Genomic DNA, 11,421 nt, shown 5'->3' on the forward strand with positions numbered 1-11,421 from the left:
GGCAGAAGCCTCACCTTCTTTAGCTCTGGGCAAGATTCATATCCTCCAGCCACTTCTCCTCTCCCTTCCTGTTACATTGGAAAAGTATTTGCACATAAACAAAAAGGATTTGGGCAAACAAGAAGCAGAGAAGCACATCTTTAGTTTAAAAATTGCTAAGAAATGGTAGTAAGGGAATTATAGGTGATTTGCATAGAAGCTGAGAGAAATTATCACTTCCAGTGATAAAACAGTAACTCCAGAGTACCTAGCGACCCAGAAAGGTTGCAGCGTAGATGCTGATAATATCTCAGGATGTAGTCCCAGGCTTTGATAAAAGAATAAGAGAAGACCTACAGGATAAAGGTAAAATCCAAATCAGGTATTTATTTCATATTTTTTATTTCAAAACCAGGAAACAACCACATTAATAAGCATATAAAATCCATCAGAAATATTCACAATGCCGTTACAGAAAAAGAAATTAAGAAAAATAGGCCTACACATTTCGGTCCAAGCCAACACACATCTGATGCAAAGTATGGAATGCTCTTATGCACAGCTGTGAGGGGAATTTCCTAACATACAGAGACCCATACAGAAATATCATGTCTGGATGTGCTGGAGGGCCAAAGGAAGGGCACAGAAATCTATGTAACTCAGCCAAATATCAAAATTGGGAGAGACATCTTATGTAATACTTCTGTGAATAAATATCTGGAATGTAAGCCTCAATAAAAAGCTTGGGAAAACTGGATGTAATATGATTACATTGTGCAAAGCTGGGGAGTTTCAAATTAATTCACAGGAAGCATTTAACAGCAGCAAATTTAACTGATCTTTGCAACTGTTTCTCATTAGGGAAGGTAGAAATGTCATCACTAGTTACTAAAAATGTCAGACAGACCCCCCAGAATATACATCAATGGGAATTTCTCTAACCTGCTCTGAAGCACTATGTTGGCAAGAAAGCCTGGGCTATCCATGCTGCAAAAGTCTTGCTGTCATTCCAACCTTTCTTCCTTTTACCACCTCAGAACCTGGGGGCCTACCTCTTTTCTAGGATATCCAGTGATGAATTCCTGCAGGTCGACCCAAGTCTGACCACATTCAAAAACTGCAGCTTGATCTCAGAAGAGCAGGACTGTAAACTGGACCTACCTCTGTGCTACCTTTAGATATTTTGTGCAGGTCTGGACAGGCACGGGCCTGGAGCCTGTCACAGAACGCTGCAGGGATTAAAGCTGCCCCTCCTTGACTGCAAGTGTACCCTAGGCACTACTTTTTGCCTGCCTGAGCTAGCTTGGCAGCAAGGGTGGGGAACACAAACTCAATTGCCCATGGAATGACAAGTAAGGAGACCAACGTTTACTGATGAACAATTACTGCCTGCCACATCTCTTAGAACAGAGGCACTATAACAGAGCTGTACACATCTACAAAGCACACTGGTGAGCACCACAACATCATGCAGACCTTCCAGAGAGGATATATGGGGCAAAAAACACCTGGCCTTCAACCAAGCAGGGGACTGAGCACTACAGACCTTTTGCACTGCTAAACCAGCAAATTCCAGTAGCTCTGGCGTCTAGTCCTGCATCTCTACTCTCATGAACTTAAATGTACAACTGACCATGCCTGTGTCCAGGAAGGTCATGCTACATGACCCTCTGTAATATTTATAGGAACAACTGCTAAGAAAATACAGCTATGAAAAATAATCTTTACCCTTGCGCTCCTTTAAATGACAATCTGCAAGTTTCAGAACTTATGATGTACTAGACTATAACAGAGAAGCCAAAAAGAAATAAAATTAAGAGAAGGCAGGAAAAATTACTTTCTGGTTTGCAATCACCACCCTCACTCATCCATAGAATGCTTAAAACCATGTCTGAAAACATAATCCAACAAAACCCATTTTAAGATGCAATATCACACTCTCATCAACACTTGAGAACAATTATTTAAAACAGCCACCAAAAATCCCTAATAACAGAGATTTTAGTGCAGAAACATACCTCTTCCCAAGAGTACAGAACTCCTCAAATTTCTTTCCAGAGGGCACAAATAACTTCAAGGCGATGTGCATAATTGGCTCTGCTGTACATACCACCTAAAATGCTCAATCTCCTTTTAGTACATTTCCCCTTTACAGTCTTATTGCACCTCAAGTCTACAGCATCTTTTGTTAGAATAGCTATTTCTCTTAAACCTCTCCAATTTCTTTATCTGTACATTTTTGTACACCATTAAAAAAATAAATATTTACAAAGTGACATACAAATAAATAAACTGAAGTAAAAGTATGCTTTCAGTCTGTCTATACAAAAAATAAAAGAGCAGGAAAAAATATGCATGTGACTTGGTCCCCTTTTTCCTGAGGCTAAAAAGAGTGCACACTGGATAGGAAAAAGCACAATGGCTTTTTGGTAAGCTTGCTAAATTCCAGTGTAACACCATACACACACACACAGAGTAGACTCAAAGGGCTGGGGACTTGTTTAGCAGGTCACTTCAGCTCACTACAAAAATAGTAATTAGGGTCAAATACATAAAGGTCACTGTGTGCATAAGTATGTTAACCCCAAATGGCAATTTTATGTGAGAAAAGTAAAAATATTGCCAGCTCTTCTCTGTTCTCCTGATGTTTGTGGCAGGAAAGATGAGATTATTTTTGCAAGTGCCAGGTGCTTTCCAGTATGGCAGATCACCCATATCAGAATTGCTTAATGCTGTCAAGCCTGGCAGAATGGGCGAGCATGTGGGTGAAAAGAAGAATATAGCAGCAACTGAGGAGGGGAAAAACGTCCCAGTTCTCATGGTTTTCTTTGCTCATTCCTTTAATGACTCTTTAAGCATGAAAGAGTTAAAGAATGGGTGCATCATCGTGGCTCTTAGGCAGCTTTGTTCATCTCCATCTTCTGGGGTGAGCCGGTTCCTCGTCCTTCAAAGACTCTGGAGATCTCTTCAAAAGTCCTGCCCTTGGTCTCTGGCACTTTGAAGAAGGTGAAGACAAAGAAGATGACCAGGAAAACAAGGAAGATGAGGAAGACATAGGAGCCACATAGTTTCTGCAGGGAGAACACACACATTTTTTCATATTACATGTAAGGTCATTTGCTGTTGAGAGGTTAAAATTCCAACACCTTTCTCCAACAGTGCCCTTACTGACTTTTTTCTCACCACAGCATTTTAAAAATTGAAATCACATTCCTATGGGCTTCTAGAAGTCTTTAATCTTCCTGAGGGTGACCAAAATTGATGCTTTTAAAGCAAAAGCAATGATGTGCTAAGATGGCTCTTGCAAATATTTGTAAGATGCAACCAGTTAAAACAGCAGAATATAAGGTGAGCAACAGCCTCCAGTAACAATCATAACAGACTCAGAGACTTCTGGAAGACTCAACAGCCCTCTTCCCAAAGCAGGGACAATTTCTAGGAGAGGCTAAGCTATTAAAGGTCCTATAGTCATGTGACGAAGTCTTCAATGACACAGATTCTACTGCTTTTCTGGACGCCTCTTCCAATGGTGCAGTGCTTTCACACAGCTTCATAAACCAGGACTTACCTCTGCATAGGGGAAGAGCATTCCCACCAAGAAATTGGAGGTCCAGTTGGAACAACCAGCCACTGCCACAGCTGCAGGTCGTGGGCCCTGGCTGAAGAGTTCTGCCACAATGAACCACGGGATAGGGCCAGGGCCAATCTCAAAAAGAGCCACAAAGCCAAAAGTGGCAACAATGCTGATGTATCTGATCCAGTCCACGACGTCCTGCAAGGGAACAAAGAATGATCAGCACAACACCATCTCTAGCATCACAACTTTCTCAGCTGCACTGCAAACGCTATAGCAGTTCCCAGAGTTATAAAATTGCTCTTTCCATTGCACACTTGGCTCTACCTGCCTACAGGGCAGTATTGCAGAGAAAAGCAGACGTGTTTTCTTATAGTTTCCTGCTGGGGTCAGCCTGGACAATAACACCCATCACTCACCTTCAGAGCCAAAGCCACAGTCATAATAGCAGCACACACAGCCATGCCACCCAAACCAGCTAAATGGAGGGTCCGGCGGCCAGCACGCTCCACCAGGAACAGCTGGAAAGGAGAAGGCAGAAGGAAAAAAATGTCCATTACTTTGGCAGCAAAAGCAGAACAGACCTCCTCGCTCAGTATCTCCTGCATCTTCTCCTTATCTGCCCATAAACCTCAGAGACCATGATGATCTCAGTGCAGGTCACCAGGCTGCTCCATTGTCAGCACAAGTTCTTCCACTCTGGTTCTTGCTGCTGCTCCCTCTCATCACTCTTTTCCCCACGTGCACTCCTTTTCTACATTCTCTTTCATCTAAGATAACATCTCTTTCTGCCCATCTCTCCTCCCACCTCACCTTTGATGCACGCTGGTCTTTGCTCCCACAGGTCAGTGCACAGCCCAGTGCTTTGCCACCACCTGGCTACTTGTCTGTAGTGCCACCAGCCAGGGACACACCCAGGCAGACACAGCCCTGTCCCACTCACCGACACCACAGTGAAGACTGTGTTCACCACACCAGCTCCAATGGTGGCATAGACAGGCTGTGTGATACCAGCTCGTTCAAAAATCCCCGTGGAATAGTAGAATACCTGGCAAGAGAAGAGAAAGTTGGACAGAGTCACGATTCCATGTTTGAGAGCATGTCCCTCATCCTCTGCCTACCAGCTTGCACTCCCATCAGGGAGTTTCTAAGCAGCACTCCACACTATAAAACAGCATGCTTCCAGTCAAGGTTCATTCACTTGGTGCAAGGCTGCAGTGCCTCACCAGGGTGCACGTGGGCAAAGTGAAAGCCACAATATCCACTTTCCATCTCAGCATCTTTGCCAAATGACAAAACAGTGACCTCCAGTCAAGGCAAAAAGATGTTTTGGGACTTGGAGTTCTCTCCACACCAGTAGCAAGTGCAAGTTTAGCCAGAGATAAGGGAGGCCCAGAAGATGGGACAGCAAGATAACTCACAGCATTGATGCCTGAGAGCTGCTGGGAGAGCTGCAGCATGATGGCAATGATAATGGCTTGACGGTAGTTTGGAGAACGGAAGAGCTCAGGCACAGTTACTTTCTTTTCCTGGGACATTTTAGCACTTTCTTCTTTCATCTCCTCGATGTCTTGAGATACATCTCGATCGCCACGGAGCTTCTGGAGAACTGGAGGGAAGAATCCAAAGACACCAGGCATGAGATACACACCTACCGGCCAGGGCAGGTGTGTGTCCCATCCTGCTGCTGCAGGGAGGGTACGGGAGGAAGACTCAACACCCCCAGCTGGTGTTGAGGCCTGCTGCATGGGAAAGGCCAAGCCTCTGCTGCCAGCCTTGCTCTTCTTTTCAACCCAGAGGTCAGGGTGCTGTGAACAGCACAGAAACCAGGCCCAGGTCCTGCTCATGTTTATTGATCTCCAAGGTTATGTTTGATCCTGAATTTCTGTTCAGACTCTTGCCAGAGCTGATCCCAGCCCTCCAAGCTCCTGTTAAATGCCAGCCTACTTCCTGCCTTTCAGGAGGAGCTGGGAGAGTGGCAGCAGCAGCTGGTCCTGCTACATCCCACCAGGCTAGGTGCCACTCCTCACATCTTGATCCCACCTGCAGCCTCTGTTGGGATGCCAGGTTTCTCATGCTTCCTGGCACTGGTGCAACCTAAAGGATGGGAAGGTAGGCCAGGCCTGATGCCCTCCGGGAGCCACACCCTAATTCACCACAGGCACCAGGATCAGTCCTGGCCTCCCACTCAAGCTCAGCGCAGGTTGGGAGCCAGAACACTGCCCTGCCCCTTTGAGATGAGTTCTTACCTGCTTGGGCTTTCTCCTCCTCCATCTTGTTGATCAATAGGAAGCGGGGGCTTTCAGGGCAGAACAGAAGACCAATACACTGAATGATTGCTGGGAGGATTGTGAAGCCCAAAAGCATTGGCCAAAGACCTTCAGTGCCCATGATCGCCTCTAGTCCAAAGATCTACACCAAGGACAGCAGAGAAGTAAGAGTGACTTCAAACACTTCAATTCCTCACCCCCACCCCAGTACGACAGGATCCACACTTTGCCCCTGAGGGCAAGTAAAGCCCTCCTCACCCCACGTGAGGGCAGGATCAGGTTGTGCCAGGCCTACCTGAGCCACCAGGATGCCCACAACAATTCCCAGCTGGTTGAGGGTGCCGAAGGCTCCTCGGAGACTGGTGGGCGACACTTCGCTGATGTACATGGGCACAAAGCCGGTGCACAGGCCACAGAAGGTGCCAATGACAAAGCGGCCAATGATGAACATCTCCACCGATCCTGCTGCCTTAGAGAAGGCCATGAGAAGGCCACCAGCAAAGGCCAAGACATTCACAAGCAGCATGGAGTTCCTCCTGCCAGGGTAAAGATGTCAAGATTGAACTTAAACTGGCAATACAGCAGGAAAATCATCAGGAGAGGGGTAAATGTAAACCTGCCCATGATCTCCCATCTCAGGGGTGGGAACAGAATGGAATAATTCTCATTCAGATCCTGCCTTGGCCTGCAATCCTTTCTGCAGCCCACACAATCTTGCCTTCTCCCCACCTCGGCCCTCATCCTCCCACCACTCCTTTTTAAAGGGAAAAGTTCTCCAAACGCTTGCATCCCCCGCTTCCCAACTTACCTGCCAAATCTGTTTACAAAGAGACTGACTGAGAATGAGCCAATCATTCCTCCTACTGAGAAGATGGCCACAGAAAGTGACCACAGGGAGGTGAGTAGTTCTTGGGAGGCCGCCGACCCGCTCCTTTCTGACAGGGTTCTGTTGAAAAAGCCCCGGATGATCTGCAAGAGGAGTCAGGTAGCAAGAATTACAATCCAGAGGGGGGCATTTTACACGTGGGAGAGGGGAGACTGCCTTCCTTCTGCTTCCTGCTGCCATAAGAGAGACCCAGAAAGGCAACAAGTTATACAAGGGAAAGACAAGGGCACAGAGGTAGCTCAGTATGATGAGGGACAGTGCTTCACTGAGTGGAGGGGCAGGCAGGGTAGCTGCAGGACAGCAGTGTTTATTAATGAGAACAGGCTTATCTTCTGAATATTTCAGATGAGTCACTGGTGGTTCTTGGGAGTTGGGAATGAAAGGGAACAAGAAAACATGACCAGTGAGTGGATGGGAACATTTCTGGCAATACCAAAACATTGACAGCAGGGATGGGATTTCTGGTATAGAAATAGCTGGAGACACACAAGGCTTCACTGAAGTAAGCCTGAAAAATTGTTTATTTCTTACATAATGCTGTCTCAGAGGGGATGTGACAGGGCCATGTTGCTGATTTCCCAGGCATCCTCCTAGCTGGTGAGGTAAATTCTGGCATGGGGGGGGGGGATGGAGTGTGTGCCCCCAGCAGATGGCAGCAGGACATTAACTAGGGAGGACTGACCCCATCCCCCATCCCGTGGTGAACATCTCTTCCCGGAGAGAGGGTGGATGTGGTATTCGTGACTCAGTTCTTGACAGAGGAACCATCTTAAAGTTACATGAAAAGCACATCTCTCATTTTCTTCACCTCTTAGGCTACAGTCATGGGACGATTTGGTCAAATGTCCAAGTCACAACCCTTTTACAAGCACTTAATCTATACTTAACACAAGGAATGAATAAACAAGTAAAATAAACTTGAAATAAACTAAATTAGGGCAGCTGTAATTCCTACCAACCTTTAACTGTTTTCTGCACACTGCTCTCTACATTCCTTCTGCCGTGGTTGGTTTATTCTGACTCAAAACTGAGGCAGCTCACATTCCTCCACACACTACGTATTGCAGATGGAACCCTACTGCCCTTCCTGTGCCTCTAATTAAGAGAATGAACCTCTCTGTTTGCTTTCTCCCCTCCCCAAAACTTTGTTCTTCCTGTTCAATATTGTATTTGAACGGGGGTTTTAATACCTTACTGACTTCATAAACCAAAACCAAATTACTTGGGAGACAGTCCCTCTCCTTTCTACACCATTGTGGTCCCATCAGCAACTCACCCATCCCACCTCTCCCTTCCTCTCACCTTCTCAGGGGCATTGATGACACCGGTGTTGTATCCAAATTGGAGGGATCCGATGGCAGCAATGGAAACCGCATAGATGAGAGGGGCTGTGAGTTTCTGTGGCAAGAGAGGGAACAATTATTTAGTTAATTTGGCTGTCTACACAACTTGAGCTTCTCTTCAGCATAAAGAGCAGCTGCAGCTCAGAGGTGCCCCATGCAAGTGCTCTGAGGGCAGGGAATGGGCTTTTATCCAGCGAGGGTGAGTACCAGTTGCATCCCTCGGATCCCCTCCCTAGAAAGGGAGATGCAACTGTACAGCATGAAAAGTTCTGCCGCTACAAGTAGGAGGGTTTGTCAGGGCCTCCCCTTTGTTATCTCCTGACCTTCAGCAACTATTCTCAGCTCATCAGTAACAAATACACTGCCTGCATTAGTGGCTGTTATTTTGGGTTGATCTGCTTTACAGCAGCTTTTGCTGATCTCTGGCATGTCATGAAAGAAAGGTCTAACTCTTCCCTGAGCCAGCTGACAAGTTCCCATAAATTGAGTCTCAGATCTGGCCATGAGCTACACTGGCAGTCACTCACAACAGTTACAACACGCACTCTCTTCAGCAACAGGCTTGTTTTTCCCAGGCTAGGGCTTCCCATCCCTGCCCCAGGGCACTGGCACAGCGGCTGCATCAAGAGGTGGCAGCAGTTGCTACCGAGCTCCCTGTCTATTTTTCTTTAAGCTGTGGCAATAGTTGGTATCTTACATGAAGCACACTCCCTGAAGTTTCAGTGTACCCGAATCTCTAGTAAATTAAAATAAAAACTGCTGAGCCCTTAGACCCATAGGGAAAGTTTAGGGACCAACCTCAGAAGTCCCACAGAGAAACTGAAGTGTCAGCAAAAAGCATCTGACATTTTATTCATTTTTAAAGCTTGTGGCATTTAAGCCAGCTCCGAGTGAGGGAGGTGTGGGGGAGCAGGTGACTCAGGAGTTGGCACTTAGGCAGCCACTGCCTGAGTTGGCACAATTCAGAAAGATTGTGTTCCTTCCCATCTCAGGAGGTTTGGAAGCTTTTCCAAAAATATTAACAGTTCCTTTTCCAAGACTTTCCAATTATTGTAGTTAAGCCTGGCAGAGTAAACTACTAGGTGGGGCCCACTGTCACAGCTCCTCCAGTCTCTCACTTTCTAGCTCAGCTCCAGGAGTAGCAGCTCTCAAAACTGCCCAAAGTTTTGGACAATAACCTTCTGTTATACAGTGCTTGTGCCACCTCCACCAATCTTTCAAGCCAAGCATGTATGTGCTTCTGGCCTGCACAGCCCTCAGACACAACCAGTTCTGCCTCAATAAACAACATTTGGGGAAAGGACTCTCAGGCACAACTTCCTCCACCGACCTACATCATGTAAATGTCCTCCTGCCCAGGTCAGTGGTGGCGACAAAATGGACACGGGGCAGATGAGCACGGAGGTGAATTCAAACCTGAACACACCCTAGGCAGGCCAGGCATTCTCCCTGGCACCCTGTGACCGCTCCCCTCATTTTTATCTCAAGGAAATTTGGCACAGAACCACAAGGACACAGCTCTTCCAAAGCAACTCGATGCCTGCAAAAAACGCATTATAATATCTGAACAGTTTTGGGACTCCAGGCCAGGTCATCTCTATCCAGCAGGTATGGCAAAGCTGCAGACAAACCCCAGCTCTCCACATGGCTCACAGAGGAGCACCTTCCCTCCAGGACTCTGCTTTGTCATGGCTAGCAGTGACCACAGCTGGCCGTCTCCTTCTGGGTGCTGCAGGGACCACAGGGTCCCTGCTTTGTGGGTACCCCTCACTTACATGACATATAAATGAGCTGCAGGGTTAGTTGTTCTACCCTCTTTCATGCTTCCTCCTCCTGGCTGCTGCCTGCTATTCATCTTCTGCCCAACCTCCCACCACCTAGACATCACACGGCATGACCCATCCCCTCCAGCGAGCCAGACCGTGATCTAATGTATGGATCATTTGTTCGTGCTGTAAGTGCCTCGCTTCCCAAAAGGCAAACAGGGAGCTCAGAAATAGTACAGCTACACCCACTCTATCCGAAGGCTCAAGACTGAGGTCTGTGCACCAGCACGGAATTCAAACCACCACCCCTCCCTCCGACCACAGGCGTCGGCAGCATTCGTTTGCAGGAGATGCTCCTCACCAGCTCCCCTCCCTCGCTGCCTCCAACCCCAGAGCTGCACAACTTGTTGACCCCGGCAGGAGTGGCCTCTCCCCGCTGCTCTGAACGACCTTGACCAGACGCTCTCTCTGCCCCATCCTCTCACACTACCCTCATCTCCCATCAATATGGCGATGAGAGCGCCGGCCCTCTCCAATTCTGGTTGTTCCCGTGTAATTCCCCGGCATCCAGCCCCAGGTTCAGGCGGGTTATGCGCTGTCTCCTTTAGTACGTTCAAATACACGCAGTCATGAGCTCACTCCGCCGCTGCAGACCAGGAGATGCCGACAAATATGCCCTGCTCTCCATATGAGAAGAAGGGGAAGGACACTCTCTGCCACCTTCTTGAAATTTTAAAATGCCTTTATAAGTCATACTGCCACCACTCAAAAAAAAAAATCTTTAGCATCAATCTCCCGCTTAGCATCCTAAACCCAGGGACCAACCGAGTGCGGCGCCGCCAGCGAAGCAAACCTCGTGACCAATATCCTACAACGCGGACAGCATCGTGTGCATCATCAGGCCACGCGCACGGAACCAAAAATCGATCGCGCGACCTGCGACAACCTCTCCCGAACCGTGCGGTCCCCATCCTCCATCCCCCATCCCCCCCGGGGACAGAGCCGCCGAAGGGCCGAGCAGCGGCCCCGCCGAGCCCACCGCCGCATCCCTGCCCACGCCGAGCCGCAGGCGAACGCCGGCCGTGACCGCATCCCTCCGCCCAGCAGCCCGGGGAGCCGAGCGGCGGCGGCAGCAGCAGCAGCGGGGAGAAAGAGGGCGAGAGGGATGCGCGATGGCCCGCCTACCTTCTTGGTGTCCATCGTCGGCGGCTCCCGGTGCCCGACTGCCAGCGAACGGCCGCCCGCCGCTCCTAACGGAACCCGCGAGAGGCGGCGGCTGCGCCCGCCCACACCCGAGCCTGCCCGAACTGCCCCGCGCACGCCGCCGCCCGCGCCCGCCGCCGCTTTATGGGCCCGGCCGTGGGAGGGGACACAGAGGGGCGGGGCGTCTGCCCCACGCCAAAACACAGCAATCACGGAGGGAGCACCCCCCAAGCTCACGCCCCTCGGTGACGGGAACCTGCGTGCGGGGCGGCCGGGCGGTGATGGAGCGGGCCCGGCGGCCGTGGGGTGATGGCCCCGCGCTACCCGCGCCCCGCAGGGACCGCGTCAGGAGCCGCCACAACTCGGATGCCACTCGTGAAGCTTTCGCGAATGGCACAAA

The 11,421-nt window shown here is 49.0% G+C and overlaps 1 protein-coding gene across 1 annotated transcript; it reads right to left on the reverse strand.

Moving 5' to 3' along the window:
• Nucleotides 1–340: 340 nt before the first annotated feature.
• LOC135451563 (solute carrier family 2, facilitated glucose transporter member 3) lies at nucleotides 341–11,162 on the reverse strand. The gene is made up of 10 exons (XM_064720910.1): nucleotides 11,004–11,162; nucleotides 8,012–8,107; nucleotides 6,632–6,792; nucleotides 6,119–6,359; nucleotides 5,803–5,965; nucleotides 4,975–5,162; nucleotides 4,497–4,601; nucleotides 3,973–4,074; nucleotides 3,548–3,751; nucleotides 341–3,050 (listed from the first exon to the last, which is right to left on the reverse strand). The coding sequence occupies exons 1-10, from the start codon at nucleotides 11,016–11,018 to the stop codon at nucleotides 2,874–2,876; spliced, it is 1,452 nt and encodes a 483-aa protein (XP_064576980.1). The 5' UTR covers nucleotides 11,019–11,162; the 3' UTR covers nucleotides 341–2,873.
• Nucleotides 11,163–11,421: the final 259 nt, after the last annotated feature.

The sequence above is a fragment of the Zonotrichia leucophrys genome, chromosome 1 (genome assembly GCF_028769735.1).
Source record: "Zonotrichia leucophrys gambelii isolate GWCS_2022_RI chromosome 1, RI_Zleu_2.0, whole genome shotgun sequence".
Lineage (NCBI taxonomy): Eukaryota > Metazoa > Chordata > Aves > Passeriformes > Passerellidae > Zonotrichia > Zonotrichia leucophrys.

Coding starts and splice junctions, on each gene's coding strand:
- LOC135451563 (XM_064720910.1), bottom strand. Junction 5,966..6,118: donor TGGGCATCCTGGTGGCTCAG/GTAGGCCTGGCA, acceptor TCCTTGGTGTAG/ATCTTTGGACTAGAGGCGAT. Junction 4,075..4,496: donor CAGTCTTCACTGTGGTGTCG/GTGAGTGGGACA, acceptor TCTCCTTTCCAG/CTGTTCCTGGTGGAGCGTGC.